Source organism: Amblyraja radiata, chromosome 8 (genome assembly GCF_010909765.2).
Source record: "Amblyraja radiata isolate CabotCenter1 chromosome 8, sAmbRad1.1.pri, whole genome shotgun sequence".
Taxonomy (NCBI): Eukaryota; Metazoa; Chordata; class Chondrichthyes; order Rajiformes; family Rajidae; genus Amblyraja; species Amblyraja radiata.
The window spans coordinates 6,825,865-6,847,039 of record NC_045963.1 but is presented as its reverse complement, the minus strand read 5'-3'; the positions used below and the strand labels follow the sequence as shown (position 1 = coordinate 6,847,039).

Below are 21,175 nucleotides of genomic sequence, written 5' to 3'. Positions count from 1 at the left end.
ATGTTGATGTTGATTCTGATTTTCTATGGTTGAACACAAGTTCCCTGTCAGAATGCTTATTCTTATATACCCTGGTCTTCCTTTTGTGTAGGAAGGAACTGCAGATGCTAGTTTAAACCGTAGACACAAAATGCTGGAGTAACTCTGCGGGACAGGCAGCATCTCTGGAGAGAAGGAATGGGTGACGTTTCGGGTCGAGACCCTTCTCCAGACTCGTGTGTCGATGTGTCTTTTGACTATTATGTATCTAAGTCTCTTTTGTGATTTGTTTCAGCTGCATTTGCCTTTGTTGTTATGAAAGATTCTGAGGCCATTTCAAAATCAGCCATGGTTAAAGAACTCAAGTCACTCGTGGCAACTAACATCGCCAAATATGCTGTTCCTGACTATATTATGGTGAGTGTTACCTTCAACTCTCAGATCTAGCTCAAACTTCTAAGCACATTTCAGGGATTGTTCAGGGATTTAGTTTATGCGTCGACAACATGCCAACCATCATTATTGTTATTTTGCACTGCTCCTTTGGAAATATCAATGTGAAATAGTAGAAGTATATTCAGCTCAACAGCCAGTTGCAAAATATCATTGTCCTTCTCCATCACCTTGCTTCTTTACCCCCGGACGATGCTCTCCTATCATCAGTTCGGCACAGTGGCGCAGCGGTAGAGGTACTTCCTTCTAGCGCCAGAGGCCTGGGTTCGATCATGACTACGGGTGTTGTCTGTACAGAGTTTGTACGTTCCCCCCGTGACCTGAGTGGGTTTTCTCCGAGATCTCCGGTTTCCTCCCACACTCCGCACATGTTGGAGATTAATTGGCTTGGTGTAAATGTAAAAATTGTCTCTGTGATGTGTAGGACAGTGTAAGTCCCTGTCCCACTTAGGACACCTGAACGGAAAGCTCTGGAGACTTTGCGCCCCACCCAAGGTTTCCGTGCGGTTCCCGGAGGTTGCAGGTGGTTGCCGGAGGTTGCAGGTAGTGGAAGCAGGTAGGGAGACTAACCTCCGGGAACCGCACAGAACCTTGGGTGGGGCGCAAAGTCTCCAGAGGTTTCCGTTCAGGTTTCCTAGGTGGGACAGGGGCATTAATGTGCGGAGATCGCTGGTTGGTGCAAGCTCGGTGGGCCCAAGGCCTGTTTCTGCGCTGTGTCTCTAAACACCGTTCATATTCCATTTTATCCCCTCTTTCCTCACCCACCCGTTCCCTTCCACCCAAATCCTTCACTCCAGCTTCATATTTCACTCATCCTCTTCTCTCCTTATCTGATGCCCTTTTGTCCCTTCACCTGACACTTACTCCACCCATCAGCCATTCACTCCCCCCCCCCCCACCTCTAACCACCTATCACTTGCCAGACTTTGTCCCACAGCCACGTCTATTTTACAGCTTTCTCCCCCCTTCTCCATCAGTCTGAAGGTAGATCCTGACCTGAAATGTCACCTGTCCATTCGCTCCACAGATGCTGCCTGACCCACTGAGTTCCTCCAGAACTTCTGTGTTTTGCTCAAGATCACATTGTCGTTCGTTTTATTCTTCCTTCTTTAGAAAGTATTATGTTAATTAATGCAAGGACCAACGGAACCGAGGAACATTCTGACTGACTAGAATAGGCGTAGCCATTTTTTAAACTCAAGTTGGACGGGAGGGGGATGGAGGTTGCAAGTGTGGTGCAAGTGTTTGGGTCTCCAATAGCATTCTTGGGAAGCATTCTTCTGAATGTCATTCCTGAATTTGAAATTAGATTAGCAGTCTCTATCTGCGAGATTTGGCTAAAGCAAATGGGACTAGCAATGAGAACCAGGATTTGAGTATAGGAGCAGGGAGGTTCTACTGCAGTTGTACAGGGTCTTGGTGAGACCACACCTGGAGTATTGCGTACAGTTTTGGTCTCCTAATCTGAGGAAAGACATTCTTGCCATAGAGGGAGTACAGAGAAGGTTCACCAGACTGATTCCTGGGATGTCAGGACTTTCATATGAAGAAAGACTGATAGACTCGGCTTGTACTCGCTAGAATTTAGAAGATTGAGGGGGGATCTTATAGAAACGTACAAAATTCTTAAGGGGTTGGACAGGCTAGATGCAGGAAGATTGTTCCCGATGTTGGGGAAGTCCAGAACAAGGGGTCACAGTTTAAGGATAAAGGGGAAATCTTTTAGGACCGAGATGAGGAAAACTGTTTTCACACAGAGAGTGGTGAATCTCTGGAATTCTCTCCCGCAGAAGGTAGTTGAGGCCAGTTCATTGGCTATATTTAAGAGGGAGTTAGATGTGGCCCTTGTGGCTAAAGGGATCAGGGGGTATGGAGAGAAGGCAGGTACAGGATACTGAGTTGGATGATCAGCCATGATCATATTGAATGGCGGTGCAGGCTCGAAGGGCCGAATGGCCTACTCCTGCACCTATTTTCTATGTTTCTATATTTCTATCTATCCATCTGGGTCTGCACGGATGGGTTAGGTTAAAGGGACAATTTTCTGAGCTGTATGACTCAACAAGTTTCCAACCCTGCTTTTTCTGACAAGCAAAGTATCACCAACCCAATGCATATGTTTGAACCCAGGGCAGTATGGGGGAGTTGGCAGATTCAGAGAGTACATGGTCAATCAAGTAGGATTTGCAGAGCAAGAAATGTAGCGAGCTGATGTTTAAGGCTTTCAACCTTTCATCAGGACAGGGAAAAGTTAGAAATAAACGAGTTTTGAGAAAAGATGATGCATGGAAAATGATTACAAAAGGGGGGACTCTGTGATCACAAAGAATGCAGGCAAGATTAAATATTAAAGTATAAAGTGTGAAGCACTTTAAGTGAATGGTAATGGGATATGTAAAAGTTAAAACATTAGTCCAGGGCAGACATAAAGGGGAGAAACAGAATTATTGTCAGATATTTCAAAAGAAAATACAATGGAAACTGGAAATCTGAAATCTTTTATTTCATGCAAGGGATGTTGATTATGTGAAGTTGTTGAACACAAGGTTGAATCTGGAATATGCAAAGATAAGGTTACACACAAAAAGCTGGAGTAACTCAGCAGCTCAGACAGCATCTCTGGAGAAAAGGGAATAGGTGATGTTTTGGGCCGAGATCCTTCTTCAGATTACTCAGCAAGTTTCTGAAGACGGATCTCGACCTGAAACGTCACCTATTCCTTTTCTCCAGAAATGCGTCTGTCCCTCTGAGTTACTCCAGCACTTGGTGTTCTTTTGTGTAAACCAGCATCTGCAGTTCGTGATTTCCCCTTCTTTATAAACCATTGGTTAAGCCACATCCAAAGTGCTGTTTACAGTTCTGATCGCCGTTCTAGAGCAAAGTATGGATTGCACTTGAGAGGTTGCAGAGAAGCCTTATAGTTAGAAGCAGAGATTGGACAGACTGGATGTGTAGGAAGGGACTACAGATGCTGGTTTACACCGAAGATGGACACACAATGCTGGAGTAACTCAGCGGGCCAGGCAGCAACTCTGGATAGAAGGAATGCGTGACGTTTCAGGTCGAGACCCTTCCTCAGACTGAGTGTCTCTTACACTTCCTTATCTCTGTAACTCCCTCTCCCCTGATGCTCAGTCTGAAGAAGGGTCTCGACCCTAAACATCACCCATTGCTTCTATCCAGAGATGCTGCCTGCCCTGCTGAGTTACTCCAGCATTTTGTGTCTATTACTGGATAGACTGGGTTTGTTTTCCATGCGTGGTGGTGGAGGCTAAGGGGGGATTTGATGGAGGTGTGGCGGTCCCTGGGGGGGTAGGCCACTCCTTGGATCATCCCCCTCGCCGATTGAGGGACGGGGCGTTGGTCTGCCACGGGGTTTCCAGACCATCCTGGGTGTGTGCTCTCGCTGTGTGTGGTGTGCTCTCGCTGTGTGGATCAAAGACTACTGTTTGAACCTGCCTGGCGTCTGGCCTTTTCCTGACCTCGTCCAGGCCACTACACTGGTGACCCCGCCATTCATCCACGTCGTGATGGATAGCAACGCTGTTGCACTTAAGCTCCCTACTCTGTGAACCGAAGAGCCCGACATCTGGTTCCAGCAGGCAGAGGCACAATTTGCTGTGCGAGATATTACAGCGGATGAAACAAAATACGTTTACGTGGTCAGCGCGCTTGACCAAGCGACTGCGAGGCGAGTTAAGCCTTTCCTTAAAGCCCCCTCCCCGTTCACTAACAAATATAGGGGCCTTAAGGAATTCATTATCAGGAGGTTTGGCCTTGGTGAATCTGAGCGGGCAGCTCGGATTCTCCGAATGGATGGCCTGGGCATGCTCGTCCTATTGGGGGACCACGAACCTTGTTTTCTATTTAAATTCGCTTACTTGCAGCAGGTCCCACCCGACATCCGCCTGCAGCTCGCCAGGGATCCCTTCACCGATATGCAGGTGCTGGCCGAGCAGGCCGACGAGCTGTGAATGTCTTGCCAGCGGGACCTGGAAGCGCTGACCGTCTTTCCCGTGACGTTTGGAGGCTCAGAGCAGGTCGGGGCCGCTATCGACCGCGTCTCTGCTGCTCCCAATCGGCCCCCGCGGCAAAATCCGTCCGTCATCTAAAATGAATAGATAGATAGTAGGAAACCTTTGCCCAGAGCAGTGGTGTCTCAAACTAGAGAGCATAGGTTTAGGGCAAAGGATAAAAAGGTTTAGAGAGGTTTCAAATGGTGCGTGAAGTATGAATGACTGTTAATTGTCCAATTTTCAGATTGTGAAGCGGCTTCCCAAAACCCGGTCCGGAAAGATCATGAGGCGGGTGCTGAAGAAAATAGTCACTGAGGAAACGACAGATCTGGGGGACCTCAGCACACTGGAAGACAAAGGCGTCATCGCAGAGATCATTGCCACCTACCAACAATATAAAAAAGATTCTGTAAGCAGCCAATAGATTATATCAAGACTTTTATATACGCCCCTCATTTTGACTCATAGGGCACCAAGTGCCTGCCGTTCAGGGTGATTATTCATTGTTGTACGGATAAGCTAATAAAACAGATTCCAATATTTATAAATCATTCCAAAACAAGCAAGTGACTCTCTTCTAGCCTATATTTGCTCTCCTGACCCATTATCAGAGGCCCAGAGGATTGCCATTCCATGCTGAGTGTGAGTATGTGGATTGATACTACAGTTGGATCGGGTGGATAGACAACTGTGTTTCTTCTCTTTATTGAATGTAACGTTTGGACTCTCACTCACTGAATAGAGATTGGGAAGAATCCTGAGTGGTTTTGTTTGTTCCTTTTCTTAATTTCCTTAAAAAAAGACATCAAGTTTCCTTCTGGATGTTCTCCTGCCAACTGATAAAAGCGATCCCTTTTCAGAATTTCCTGTCCTTAAACAGTTGGTGTTGTTGTTGGTTTATCATTGTCATGTGTATCGAGATAAAGTGAAAAGGTTTCTGAGTGCTATCTAGTCAAATCAGATCTAGTACAATCAATCAAACAGGTAGTGCAAAGGAACAGATACCAGAGTGCCGAATACAGTGTTAGCAGTATTATGAGTGGTTTTGGGCCCCATATCTGGGAGGGATGTCCTGGGTCTGGAGAGGGTCCAGAGGAGGTTTACGAGAATGATTAGTTTAGTTTAGGTTAGTTTTGTTTAGAGATACAGCGCGGAAACTGGCCCTTCGGCCCATCGGGTCCAGGCCGACCAGCGATCCCCGCACATTAACACTATCCTACACACACTAGGGACAATTTTAACATTTACCAAGCCAATTAACCTACAAACCTGTACGTCTTTGGAGTGTGGGAGGGAAACCGAAGATCTCGGAGAAAACCCACGCAGGACCCACGGGGAGAACGTACAAACTCCATACAGACAGCATCCGTAGTCGGGATCGAACCCGGATCTCTGGCGCTGCATTCGCTGTAAGGCAGCAACTCTACCGCTGCTCCACCGTGACAGCCTGGGGCTGATTGAGTTAACATATGATGAGGGTTTCATGGCACTGGTCCTGTACTCTCTGGAGTTTAGTAAGTTAAGGGGAGCCTCATTACAACATACCGAATAGTGAAAGGCATGGATAGTGTAGATGTGGAGAGGATGTTTCTGTTAGTGGGAGAGTCTAGCATCAGAGGGCACAGCCTCAGAATAAAAGGACGTACCTTTAGAATTGTGATGAGGAGGAATTTGTTTAGTCAGAGGGTGGTGAATGTGTAGAATTCGTTGCCACAAATGGCTGTAGAGGTCAAGTCAGTGGATATTTTTAGATAGATCAGCCATGATTGAATAGCGGAGTAGACTCAATGGGCTCTGAGCATTGGTGCATGATACTGGTGTTGCTCTTCAGAAAGGGGCAGAGGCTGGGGCCATCCTCAACTGTTCTCCTTGGGCTAAGATGACTACTGGCCTGGAGATGATTCTTGCACACTTTCTTGGTCAATTCCCCTGGATGATACTAGTCAAGGTGAAATAACTGCTCCAAAAAAAACCAAAGTGCTGGAGTAACTCAGCAGGCCAGGCAGCATCAGTGGAGGGAATGGACATATGATATACCTTTTTCAGCGTAGGCATATTTTTTAGGAGATTTCACAACAAAGCAGTAAATGGAGACACAAAGAACTGCTGGAATCCTGGTCAAAACAAGTGCTGGAGGAATTCAGTGGGTTTAGTGTCTCCATACTCCACTCCAATCCAGGCTAGGTGACTGATTTCTTATGGTGTCAATTTACTTGCAAAGTGTAGCTGCTTGTGTTGATCAAATGTATTCAGTATTATTGTATATTACCAACAAAGTCTTCAAATAATGAACAGTAAAATACAAACATATACTCCGCAAATAACAGCAATAATTCCGCATTCTGAGACATTTTTAGGATATTTCCAATGATGTTTAATACTTAGAATGGAGGTGACTTTCTTATTTCAAATAAAATACTACGAGCTATTTTTTCATAATGTTTACCATCAACAATAAAATGGAATTCCACAAAACTGCATCATGCATGGCTCGGACTTAGTTATTATTCCAGTAAACCACTTTGCAACATCCTAAGGCAGGGGTGGGGAACCTACGGCCTTCTAGGCCATTAAGTGCGGCCTTTTGAATGAATCCAAATTTTGTAATTGGACAAATAAAAGATGTCACAAAATGGAGAATCTCTGTATTTGCAAAGTCTGCTTGGCCTCTTTCTGTGAAAGTTGCAAGCTGTGAGTCACAGCTCCAAGGAGTCTGGACCCCAGATGGAAGTTGAGGATGAGGTGAGGTCCAGATGTCCTTCCTTTTGGTAATATGTATGAGGGTTTTGCAGAAGAGCTGAGCAGGGGTGCAAATGCATGATTAGGATTGGTCATAGGATGGGGTGTTGAGTATTGTTAATTATGTTGCAGGGTGTTTGTGCTGTTATCTTGTGAAGCCTTGTTAAAAATTGTTTATACTACCTGGGAAAATGTTTCTTTACTTTGGTGAACTGTCTTCCGTGGAAACGATGGAATGGGGTACTTTGTGATTGGGTTAGGGAACTGTCAATAACTGTATAATATGATCGATATTTGTGATTGGCTTGTAGGGGCTTCCCCCCTCCCCCCCATATAGTTTCGCACCACAGGTCCGATGCCCTATAAATGAGAGAGCACCACATGGATCGGAGCCGGAAATAATGCTACTGAAGCGACTTATAAAGTAGCTTATATACTCGGGGACAAAAGGGAAGTCATTTAGTGATGTAGAAATTGGAAAATAATGCATTGTCGAAGATGTAGGATGCTTAGACCCCGATAAGGCTTCAAAGTGCAAACAACTGCCTCTTTCAAGGAGAACTATAACTGATCGGCAACATGAATTAGCCCTCAACGTAACAGAACAACTCCACGCAATACACCAAAAGGAAAATATATATTATTCAATCGCTTTGGATGAATCAACTGATACTTCTGACTCAGCGCATGTTTTATACTTCATTCGGGCCATGACAGAAGATTTTCTTTGCTACAAAGAGTTACTCGCTTTGGGCACTCTTACGGGTAGAATACGAGGAATAGATTTCAAGATAAATGTTGTGAAGTTGGACTGGATTTGGTTAATTTAGTGAGTGTATGTACAGACAGTGCACCTTCCAATGACAGGAAAACGTGAAGGGTTTATTGCACAGATAAAGGTATTATCAGATCCAGATGCTCTCATTTCCATTGCACCTTACATCAGCAAAATCTCTGTGCTAAATCTACTATTTTAAGTGACACTTTGCAACAAGTTATAAGTATTGTTAACTATATTCGTGCAAATGCAACACGGCATCGTCAGTTTCGTAATATGCTAAAGTTGGACAATGAGGCATTCAGTGTGGATTTGCCCTATCATTGTTGGCTATCGCAGGGACAGGTGTTAGCTAAAATGTTATCTTTGCGAGAACAGATAGTTAAATTTCATGAAGAACAGAATCAGTAATGTGAATTATTGAAAGAAGATTTCTATAGAAATACTGCATTTCTGTGTGATATCATGTCAAACCAAAATGACTTGAATGTTTCTTTGCAAGGTAAAACTAAGTCTATATATGATGCTAGACTAAATGGGACCCGTTGGGTCCCATGTTCACACGGGAGGGCTGGTCCCCCTACGCAATATTCCACCTCTCCACCAATTCCAATATTGGTGGCCAGTGGGGGGGGGGGGGGGGGGGGGGGGGGCTTTCTGCAGCGCTGGTTTGGGTGTTGTGAACTGAAGGGACTGGTCTCCAGAGGGCTAGCATGGACATTGTGGGCCAAATGGATTCTTGGGGTGGCAGCTCAGTCCCACAAGCCGGATGTGCTGGCAGCTCACTCATGGCTGGTGGGCTGGCAGTTGACTCACGGCTATTCCTTGAAATTCAATTTCAAGCAGGGTGCAAGGCCACCAAATTCATGTGCAGTTTCCTAACACTTCAAGCAGGGTGCAAAGCCACCAAATTCAAGTGCAGTTTCATACCATTTCAAGCAGGGTGCAAGGCCACCAAATTCAAATGCAGTTTCATACCATTTCATGCAGGGTGCAAGGCCACCACATTCAAATGCAGTTTCAAACCATTTCAAGCAGGGTGAAACCACCATAAAACCACACAAAACACCAGACTCACTGTTCAGTAGACATTCAGTGTGTTCAGTTGATTCACAGCTCAGACAGAGTCGTGACCTCTCCCTCCCCCATCATGCAGAGACTAAGCCACACCCATACTTCCGGGTTTCATAATCCCTCCCACTGGAAAAGGTGTGGCCTTCATGGCATGATTGACAGGACAGAGATTCTCAACATTTTTTTAAACACTAATAACACTTTCATTTTTCATGGATGGGAAGAATCCTCTGCACCTGATGAACGGAGGGGGTCTGAGTAAGATGGCCAAAAATCACAGCCATAAGTGGTAGCATTTTATCTAAAATCAATATACAGTGCCAACCAACCATTTGCAGTGCTTTTTACTTCAACCCAAAACCCCAAACCAACCATTGGCAGTGCTTTTTACTTCAACTCCAAACCCCAATCCAACCATTTGCAGTGCTTTTTACTTCAACCCAAAATCCCAAACCAACCATTTGCAGTGCTTCTTACTTCAACCCAAAACTCCAAACCAACCATTTGCAGTGCTTTTACTTCAACCCAACCACATTTTCATTTTCAAACCACATTAAGGGCACTCAAGGTCAGTAAAACCACACTCACAGTTTAGTAGACATGTGTTCAGTGTTATTCACAGCTCAGACTGTGAGACGTGAACCTCTTACTTCCCCCATCTTGCAGAGACTGAGTGAGGCACAACACTTCCGGGTTTTATAGTCCCTCCTCCCTCCCACCAGCAGGGGAAGCAGAGAGAATGTCAACATTTTTAAAACATTAATAACTCTTTTATGTTTCATCAATGGGAAAAATCCTCTTGTCCAGCACAACAGAGTAAGCTGGCCAAAAATCACAGCCGTAAGTGTCAACGTTTTTTCTAAAATCACGAAACAGAAAAACAGGAAGTGGTCAAGATCTTACTTTTAGTAATATAAACAATAGCCAGTGCCCTCAGTATGAAAGACCGGAATAGATCAAATCAGATCTCTATACAATAACCAGCGTCCTTCAATATGAAGCCCTGAATTTGGTGAAATTTGAATCGGAAAATTTGGAATTTAAATCACTGTTCCAGATAATAGATGCATCTCCCAATCCCTTCTCAGTGTTGCTTTAAAGTATTTCTCAGCCAATCTATACTCCAACACTGAGTTCCCAGTACTGTTCCGAAGTTCTTAAACTTATCTGAAGTTCTTAAACAGCACACAGTCAGGGACTCAAACCCCTAGGCAACTCCTTCCCATCTGCTAAATACTGGTCCTCAGCACTTCTCCGCTTCGTGCTGGTCTTTGATGCTGATTTTTAAGTGTCTCTTTCCAATTGCACTCTTTGCACTGATACAGTACTTACCCCTCTTAGTACTGTCCCTACAGGGCTCTCACTTAACTTTTTTTCTCTGTTGTTAGCCGGGCAACCCAGGCAGCTTTTCTGGTTGCCAAATGACAGTTTAGGTGGTCATCTAAGATGGCTTGCATGATGCGTGCGATAATGTGCTCGAATGAAGTGCGTAGTTACCAGTCGGAATTATGGTCAATGAAGCATTCACATATTATTTCTGCTTCAAATAAAGCCACAAACTAAACATATTCACCAATCAAGACATGATATATACCACAATGACATGCAGCAAAGTTATAATACAGTATCTCAACTATTTTTACACGTTGCAATGAATGCAATTTCTATTATTTCTTTCCACTTCCAAACAAAAAGGTGGTTGGATTATTCAGCGTATGATCAACCACGGTGAGACCAAGCGTAGGCTTGGCGATCGCTTCGCACAACACCTCCACTCAGTTCGCAATAACCAACCTGATCTCCCGGTGGCTCAGCACTTCAACTCCCCCTCCCATTCCGAATCCGACCTTTCTGTCCTGGGCCTCCTCCATGGCCAGAGTGAGGCCCACTGCAAATTGGAGGAACAGCACCTCATATTTCGCTTGGGTAGTTTACACCCCAGCGGTATAAACTGGCTTCTCCAATTTCCGGTAGTCCTTGCTTTCTCCCTCCTTCCCCTCCCATTCCCAGCTCTCACACAGCCTACTGTCTCCGCCTCTTCCTTTCTTTTTCCCGCCCCCCCCCCCCGACATCAGTCTGAAGAAGGGTCTCGACCCGAAACATCACCTATTCCTTCGCTCCATAGATGCTGCTTCACCCGCTGAGTTTCGCCAGCATTTCTGTCTACCCATTCACACGAGTGCTGTTATCCCACTTTCCTCACCCACTCCCTACACATTAGGGGCAATTTTACAGATACAAGTTAACCTACAGAGCCAATGCGTCTTTGGGATGTGGGAGGAAACCCACACGCTTGCAGGGAGAATGTGCAAAGTCAAAACAAAGAGTGCCCGAGGACAGGATCGAACACAGATATCTGGCGAGTGAGGCAACAAGTCCATCAGCTGTGCCACTATATTTTGTTTTCCAACACAAAAAATTATACGTTGATAACTTTGGTTACTAAAAAAATGAAACTATCCATTTTTAGTCTTAAATCTCTAAGTGACGCTATGTCCCCCTTTACAGCTACTGTATGTTTTAATTCAGTTCAAGACTATGGGGCAGTACATTGGCCATAAAGTTGCTGCCTAAAAGTGCCAGAGATCCTGAATATGGGTGCTGTTTGGATGGAGTTTGCTCCTTTTCCTTTTGATTGCATGGGTTTTCTCTGGGTCCTCTTGTTTCCTTCCACATTCCAAAGGTGTGCAGGAACCTTTTTCAGACCCAACCCCAAACGTAATATTTTCCTTTACTCCAGAGATTCTGTCTGGCCTGTTTAGATACTCCAGCTTTTTGTGTCTATCTTCAGTTTAAACAAGCATCTGCAGTTCCTTCCTACACACATGATACTATACGATAGAACTTTATTAACTTTATTTATCCCAGGAGGGAAATTGCGTATGTGTGTGAACTTGTGTGTGTGTGTGGGCATATATGTTACACACACACACACACACACACACACACACACACACACACACACACACACACACACAGTTTTGTTTTCTCGTTTATAACATTATTTACAGAGTACTATGTTTGCATATTCTGTTGTGCTGTTGCAAGTAACTAACTGGGACGTGAGAGAATAAAACACTCTTGACTTACGTCGCTAATGTGTGGGATAGAACTAGTGTAAGGGTGATCGGTGGTCGGCGTGGACTCGGTGGGCCGAAGGGCCTGTTTCCACGCTGTATCTTTAAATTAAACTAAAAACACTAAAACCAGAGGGAGTCTAAAGAAGGGCCTCTATCCAAAACGTCACCCAATTTCTTCTACCCAGAGATGCTGGCTGCTCCATGGAGTTCCCCCGCACAATAAAAACATGGAAAAGACTTCACCCTACCATAGGTACCCAACCCGATGCAACTAAATTTAAGGTAGCTCTTTTTTTCCCAAGAACCCTTTTTTGCTTAAGTCCAAGTCAAGAGTCAAGAGAGTTTTATTGTCATGTGTCCCAGATAGGACAATGAAAGTCGTGCTTGCTGCAGCACAACAGAATATGTAAACATAATACAGAACAGGAGATAAAAGTTCAGTATGTTTATATTCCATAGACCATATATATACACAATAAATAAACAGATGAAATGCAATAGGCTGTTATTGTTTGGAGTTTGGTGGTGGACCCTTTGAAAGAGCTAATAGTCAAATCTAATAGTCAAATCTAAAATGGAGTCGTTCTTCTACAAAAGCATGTCCTGGTACAACAAAAGAATGGCTCGGTGCAAAGTCTGAATGACTTTGTAAAGTATATGGAACACAATATGGAGGACAGGTTGTCTTTTCAATAAAGACATTAAGATGGCAGCCTGCATAATAACATGTGCTTCTTTTCAAGGCCATAAAGAAGCCAAGATTGAAAAAATAGCTGACGCTCCAGAGATAAGTAATAACTTGTTATTGGATGAGCTTGATTTGGACCCAGCTTTCTTATATTGTGAAAGGCTACAGAATCTTTCAGTCATGCCATATTCAGACTTGGTAGGAGTGTTTTACTGATAAGAAAAATGTATAATTGTGCTAACTCTCCTTTGTTCTGTGAGTGAGAGCCCAAGAAGCACTGAGCAATGTTTGTGCTCATTGTAGATCTTTGCCACTCCCATTTGATGAATCAATTAAAGATTGCCACGGTTTACCTTTAACAGTTTTTGTTGCTATCTGCTTTTTTATTTTATTTATTAGTTATTTATTTATTAGTAGACATATTATAAAATGTAGTTACATATTATAGTAAAAAAACTTTTCATATACATCAGTCATACATTATTAAAATTTTCCATTATCAATTACTTCTGCTTCTAGTGTTTTTATTTTTTATAGAAAGAGGGAGAAAGAGAGGGTAGAAAGTTACAAATAAAAAAAATAAATAAAAAAACACAACAGAAAAACAAGGGAGGTGGAATGGGTTACCTGTAATACGTCAATGGAGATAGGTTCGTAGGTTATAAAGTATAGCTTTTCATCTGTTCCTGAGTTCAAGTTTCAGCTGGGTCCTCGTGCTGTGCCAATCTATCCCTTCAGATAGTTAATGAATGGAGCCCAAATTTTATGGAAAAGATCTTGTTTGTCCATTAAGACAAGTCTAATTCTTTCTAAGTATAGGGTCTCCGACATTTCCGTAATCCACATTTTAATTGTGGGGGTTGTAGGGCCTTTCCAAAATTTTAATATTAATTTTTTCCCGGTTATTATACTGTAGTTGAGGAAATTTCTTTGGTTTGTTGTGAGTGTTAAGCTTTGTTCTGATATTCCAAGTATTATTAATTTTGTGTCTGGGTCCAGTTTTGTATTAATAACTTCTGAAGTTATTTCAAAAATATCCGTCCAGAAATGTTTAAGTTTTATACAGTTTGCAAACGTATGTGTTAAATTAGCCTCTAGATGTAGACATTTATCACAAATAGGAGAGATTTGTGGGAAGATTCTATTTAGTTTTATTTTAGAGTAGTGTAGTCTATGTAAGACCTTGAATTGTATTAAAGTATGTCTGGCATTTAATGAACATTGATGTATTTGTTGTAAACTTTCGTCCCACATATCTTTCGTGATAGGGTGACCTATTTTATTTTCCCATTTGTATCTATATGGTTCGGTCGGTGGTACCTCGTTGTTTAGTAGGGTGTTATAAATATAAGCTATTAGTTTTTCAGTATTAGGATGCTTGTTCAAACATTCATCAAGAATTTCTGATTCCCTATTCCTGTAGACTTGTGTATTAGATTTAACATAATCTCTAATTTGTAGATATCTGAAGAAATTATTTGAGTGCAGTCCATAATTCTGTTGTAACTCTTGAAATGAAAGAAAAGTACCTTTCCCATAAAGATGTCCTATATTTTTGATTCCATAATTTTTCCATTGTGTGAAACCTTTGTCCATAAAGGATGATTTGAATAAAGGATTATTTACAATGGGAAGGCAGAGTGGTATATTATTCAATATTAAATCTTTTTTTATTTGTTTCCAAATTCGTATTCCACTATGTATTATGGGGTTTTCTTTATAGATTTTTTTGTGCAGTTTTGTGGGGGCAAATATGTTCGGTCCAATTTCAAAAGGTAGACAGTCTTCCTTTTCCATCATTAACCAATCTGGTTGTTGATCCATTTCTTCCAGCCAGAAATTCATGTTTTTAATATGGACTGCCCAAAAATAAAATAAGAAAGTTGGCAAAGCCAAACCTCCATTTATCTTTGATTTACATAAATGTTTTTTACTTATTCTATGATTCTTATAATCCCAGACAAAACTTGTAACAATGGAGTCGACTTTTTTGAAAAAAGTTTTTGGGATATATATCGGAATTAATTGAAGTAGGTACAGTAGTTGCGGTAAAAAAATCATTTTTATAGCATTAATTCTCCCAAGCATAGAAATGGGGAGTGTTTTCCAGTATTGAATATTCTTATGTAGTTTATTCAGTAAGGGTGGGAAATTTAGTTTAAATAAGGAGGTATATGTCTTAGTTACATAGATTCCTAAGTATTTAAATTTATCTTTAACTATTTTAAAAGGGGATTGTTGTATTGTATGTAAATTGAATTTTGTTATTGGCATGATTTCGCTTTTATTCCAGTTAATTCTATATCCCAAAAACTGACCAAATCCAGTTATTAGATTTAATAGGTTTGGAATACTAGTTTCTAATTTTGTAATATATATTAGTATATCATCTGCATATAAGGAAATTTTATTCCTTGTGTCTCTAGTATTGTATCCAAATATTCCTGGATGGTTTCTAACGCTTTCTGCTGGGGGTTCGATTGCAAGAGCAAATAATAGTGGGGATAGTGAGCATCCTTGTCTACAGCCTCTAGAGAGATTAAATTTAGTTGATAACATTTTGTTTGTTAATATACTAGCTGTTGGATTAGAATATAACAATTTAACCCATGTACAGTACTTCTCTCCTAATTGAAATTTTTCCATCACCGAAAATAAATATGGCCATTCTACCTGGTCAAATGCTTTTTCAGCATCTAACGAGATAATTGCTAGCTCTGCGTTAGGGATTCTATTGGAGTATATAATATTAAATAATCTTCTCAGATTATAAAATGAATACCGTTTGGGGATAAACCCTGTTTGGTCGGGATGTATTAATTTGCTGATCACTAAGCTCAATCTATTAGATAGAATTTTAGTTAATATTTTCTGATCAGTATTTAAGAGGGCTATAGCTCTGTATGAACCTGGGTCTTCAAGATCCTTGTCCGTTTTTGGTATGAGTATGATTGTAGATTCATTTAGAGTTTCTGGGAGTTTCTGTTGAGTATATGTGTATTTGTACATTGTCTGTAGGCGTGGGGAAAGCAAATCATAATTTTTTTAATAAAATTCAGAATTTAGACCATCGGGTCCAGCAGACTTTCCGTTTTTTAAGGATTTGATTGACTCTTCGATGTCTTTTATCGTAATTTCAGCCCCTAGCAATTCTCTCTCTTTCTGATCTAGACCCGCTAACTTACAATTCTGTAAAAATGTTTCCATTCCCGTTGATTGTTCTGTTATTTTAGATGAATACAATTTTTGGTAGTATTGTAGAAATCTATCATTAATATCTTTAGGCAGTGTTAATGTTTCTCCCTTGTCTGTTCTAATTTTGTATATTGTTTTTTCCCCATCCAATTTGCGAAGTTGACGCGCTAATAGTTTTTGTGGTTTGTCACCAAATTCAAAATTTAATTGTTTTGTATGTTGATAAAGTTTTATAACTTGGTCTGAATATATCTTGTTTAATTTATATTTCAATACTGCAATTTTATTGTGTTTTATCGTGGATGGTGCTGCTGCATTTTCTGTGTCTAATTGCTTTATTTCCATTTCCAGTTTCTGTTGTTTGGCCCTATTCTCTTTATTAAAAAATTATTGGGAAGAAATTAATGCTCCTCGTACAAATGCTTTAAATGTTTCCCAAAGAAGGGAAGCAGAGATTTCAGGGCTGTCGTTAGCCTCAAAAAACATTTAAATCTGTTTTACTAGGTATTCATTACATGACTTATCTTTTAAGATTTGGGGATTAAATCTCCATTGTGGCTGTATCTCTGCCATTCCGTTTACTTTGATCATAAATGTTAATGGAGCGTGGTCTGAGATTATGATGTTATGATATTGTGAATTATAGGTAAATGGGATAAGTTTTGAATCTACTAAAAAATAGTCTATCCTTGAGTAAGTTTTATGTACTGGTGAGTAAAATGAATATTCTCGGCCCGATGGATTTTCAATTCTCCAAACGTCCTTAATATTAGTAGTATTAATGTATGAATTTAAAAATTCACTTGATCGAGATTTTAGTTTTCTTTGAGTTGATGATCTATCCAAACAAGCATCCAATGTACAATTTAAATCTCCACCGATTATTAAGTTTTGTTGTGTACCTTCCGGGATATTGTTAAGAATTCTCTTAAAAAACAGAGGGCTATCAAAATTTGGTCCATACACATTGAGGAGAGTCACCTTTTTTAAGTATAACTCCCCTATTATTACAATATATCTGCCTTCAATGTCTTCTATCGTTGATATATGTTTAAAGGGTATACCTTTACGAATTAATATTGCAACACCTCTAGATTTATGTGAGAATGAAGAGTGGTACGCTTTAGCAATCCATTTTGCTTTCAATCTGTGTTGTGCTTCCTTTTTAAGATGTGTCTCCTGGAGAAATATTATATCTGTTTCCAATGATTTTAAATGAGCTAACACTTTGCCTCTCTTGATAGGTTCATTAATTCCCTTAACATTCCAACTACAGAATTTAATTCCCTCACCCCCAATTTTTATATTCATGTCTTGCATCTTGTGATTAAGTGGTAGAGCAGATGATTCAGCACACTCAACCCTACCTTATACTTGAACATCAGGTAGATGAATTTTAGGTCACGTCTGTTTTCCATCCGAACATATCTTCTTAAATAAAATATGCAATTCCATTCCAAATACAAAATATAATATGATATAAGATAAAAAAGGTGATAGCAAATTGGGTTAGTAAAGTGTGGAAAGTAAAAAAGAAAAGCAACTACAACTACAATTAGTGCAGTTAGTGATAGCCACCCTAATGTGGCTAAGCATCTATGGACTTCCGTAGCTTTTGGTTTATTAAAATACTAGCTCCGTACTTTCCTTGAAAGGAAAGTTTCCAATTCGATGCAAACAATTTGTGGGGGGGGAAAGAAATAATGATTATATTCCATTAATGGTATAATTAGTAGTCTCAAATTGAAATGTTAGTTTTGTATAATATAAACATTTATCAAAGAATAATCAAAAACAAAAACATCAGAGAGAGCCACCATACATTTCTCATTATAAAATACCTGAATCACACTTTACTTATATTTCATTCTTTTAGTTAATTCTTAAATATTCTAAATAATCTTATTATCAATAGTTAGTGTTAGTTAGTATTCTTGATTATTAATAGTTGTTAGAGGTTAGCACTAGAATGTAAGTATTATATATCCGTTGCAGGATATTTACCCAATTCTTATTGCGAATTTTAGGCAATTCTTAAATATAATAGTTTAAAGTTTAGAGTTCCATATCTTCTCTGCGAGATAGCAGTATCCAGGTAGGTGTTAAGTGTTGAATATTTTTCAATCTTCGATCTTGTCCTCGATGTTCTTGGCAAATTCAAATGCTTCCGTGTGCTTGATGAAGAAGTATTCCTTCTTCTCGTAACTGACTCTTAGTGTTGCGGGGTATAACAGTCCATATCTCAGATTCTTTATGTTCTTCAGTATTCTTCTTGTTTCTGTGAACAACGCTCTTTTCTTAGCAACTTCCACAGGGTAATCTCTGAATACGCTAATCTTGTCTCCTTCATATACAAGATTTCTGCTTTTGCCAATTTTCCTCATCATGTCATCCAATACATGGTCATATTGGACCTTTACTATCATTATTCTTGGTCGGTTGCCCACCTTTGGGCGACCCACTCTGTGCGCTCGGGCAAGTAATGGCGCCTGGTCCAGGTTCAAAATTGTTTTCAGTACATCTGCAGCAAATTCACGGGGGTCACGAGTCCCCTCTCTGCCTTCCTGGATGCCCACGATTCTTAAATTCTGACGCCTCTGATCTCCTCCAAGTCTGTACATTTTTCAGTTATTTGATGCAATAACTTTGATAGGCGTTGGTTCTCAGTGATGAGTTGTTTTGTAGTTGCGGTGCTTGTCTCAGCAAGTTCCTCAAGTTCTTTTACAATCTTGTGGTGTTGGTCTAATGTCAGGAGAATAGGTTCAATTTTAGAATCAAATCTGGATTCCATCATATTCAGTTTTTCATTTACTTCTTCAACATTTTGAGTCATATTTCTTTCCATGTCTAATTTCCAGTCTTCAAGGACTTCGTGTACAATCTCTGTACATCTTCTTTAATTTGTTCTTTAATTTCTTTTTTAAAAGATGTCAGCTCCTCTTTAAAGTTCTGTCTAAGATTTTTAAGTTCCTCCTTAAGAAACGTTTTTAATTCTTCCAACTCAGTCTTTTTCTTCTTCTTCGAGATGTCTTCTCGGGATGCTGTCAAACCTGAGGCCGAGGCTTCAGTTGGGCCTACCTCTTTAGTCTTGCCGTTTTTTGTCTTGTGGGGGGGAGTATGCTGAGTCGACATACTGCCGGTGTCGCGCGCCTGATGACATCACGGGCTTACTGCAAAACAATCGGTGCCGTTTTCTGCAGGTAGGATCTGTCTTTTCCCCCCGTTTTTTCGTTTTTTTCACGGAGCTGGTTGGCGCGAGTCTCTCCTACTCCATAGCGCCACCGGAAGTCGCTACTCCCATTTGATGAATCAATTAAAGATTGTCACGGTTTACCTTTAACAGTTTTTGTTGCTATCTGCTTTTTAAGAAACAAACTTTGACATTTAGCGTAGTCAGCAGGATCTCGCTGGGACCAGCAACAGATGACTGAGTAAGAGGGTGCAGTTGACCGGGATCTGAAGGGGAGAAAACTGTGCTCCAGTTGGACCCTTTGAGTCTGGCCTCCTGAAGAAGTTCCTGGTAAAAAAAACTGTCATATGAGAAAAGATTGAAAAGACTAGGCTTGTATTCACTGGAGTTTAGAAGGATGACAGATGGCACAATGGGCTAAGTGTTCGGCTGGCAACCGGAAGGTAGCCGGTTCGAATCCCGCTTGGAGTGCATACTGTAGTTGTGTCCTTGGGCAAGACACTTCACCCACCTTTGCCTGTGTGTGAATGATTGGTGGTGGTCGGAGGGGCCGTAGGCGCAGATTGGCAGCCACGCTTCCGTCAGTCTGCCCCAGGGCAGCTGTGGCTACAGAAGTAGCTTACCACCACCGAGTGTGACTGAGGAGTGAATGAATAATGCGATGTAAAGCGCCTTGAGTATTAGAAAGGCGCTATATAAATCCCATCCATTATTATTATTATTATTATTATTATATCTTATAGACGCATATAAAATAATAAAAGGACTGGATAAGATAGATGCAGGAAAAATGTTCCCAATGTTGGGCATCCAGAACCAGGGGCCACAGTCTTAGAATAAAGGGGAAGCCATTTAAGACTGAGGTGAGAAAAAACGTTTTCACCCAGAGAGTTGTGAATTTGTGGAATTCCCTGCCACAGAGGGCAGTGGAGGCCAAGTCACTGGATGGATTTAAGAGAGAGTTAGATAGAGCTCTAGGGGCTAGTGGAATCAAGGGATATGGGGAGAAGGCAGGCACGGGTTATTGATAGGGGACGATCAAGCCATGATCACAATGAATGGTGGTGTTGGCTCGAAGGGCCGAATGGCCTCCTCCTGCATCTATTTTCTATGTTGCTATGTTTCTATGTCCCTCAGTCCTTAGAAGCAGACAGTGAAGGTAAGACCACTTGTATAAGGATTGGCTTGTGTATTGGATATGGGTAAAGAATTGGCCACTGCAGACTAAAGAGGTTTTGTCACAATTAAAGGATTGGACACGGCAGACTACAAACTTTGTCACTAATGTGTATTGCAAAGATAATGTGTCTTCAAGAGGCAGTGTTTTGAAAAGACTTGTAAATTTGCTACCTGAGAGAGTAACCAGATTGGCCTTTACAGACTGCAAAGGTTTGTTACAAATAAAGGATTAGGCCCGAAACGTCGCCTATTTGGAAGGGTTTCGGCCCGAAACGTCGCCTATTTCCTTCGCTCCATAGATGCTGCTGCACCGAAGGGTTTCGGCCCGAAACGTCGCCTATTTCCTTCGCTCCATAGATGCTGCTGCACCGAAGGGTTTCGGCCCGAAACGTCGCCTATTTCCTTCGCTCCATAGATGCTGCTGCACCCGCTGAGTTCCTCCGAAGGGTTTCGGCCCGAAACGTCGCCTATTTCCTTCGCTCCATAGATGCTGCTGCACCCGCTGAGTTCCTCCAGCAATTTTGTGTACCAAAGGATTAGGCTTAACAGGCTGAAAAAGTTTGTTACAATTTGTGCACTAAGTTGTGTACAAAGAAGTGATTTGGTGATTGGATAAACATAGAAATAATTTGGATACGAGTGACGGAAAGACGGCTGTAAAACACATGTGTTATTTGTTTCATAAGAACAGCAAGGATTATAGAATATTGAATTATAAATTGACCAAACCTTTTAGTAATGTGTCTTGACCAGTAGGAGGCATATGGAATGTGGAGACTATTGAAGGAAGAGAGAGAGAGAGAG

The 21,175-nt window shown here is 41.3% G+C and overlaps 1 protein-coding gene across 1 annotated transcript in view; it reads left to right on the top strand.

Moving 5' to 3' along the window:
• The window catches only part of acss1 (acyl-CoA synthetase short chain family member 1), a 73,715-nt gene extending 66,796 nt beyond the window's left edge, over nucleotides 1–6,919 (top strand). The window contains exons 13-14 of the mRNA XM_033025111.1: nucleotides 275–396; nucleotides 4,693–6,919. Of these exons, the coding sequence (XP_032881002.1) occupies nucleotides 275–396; nucleotides 4,693–4,872 (302 nt within the window). The 3' untranslated portion in view covers nucleotides 4,873–6,919. The remainder of the gene's footprint in view (nucleotides 1–274; nucleotides 397–4,692) is intronic.
• The last annotated feature ends 14,256 nt before the right edge of the window (nucleotides 6,920–21,175 follow it).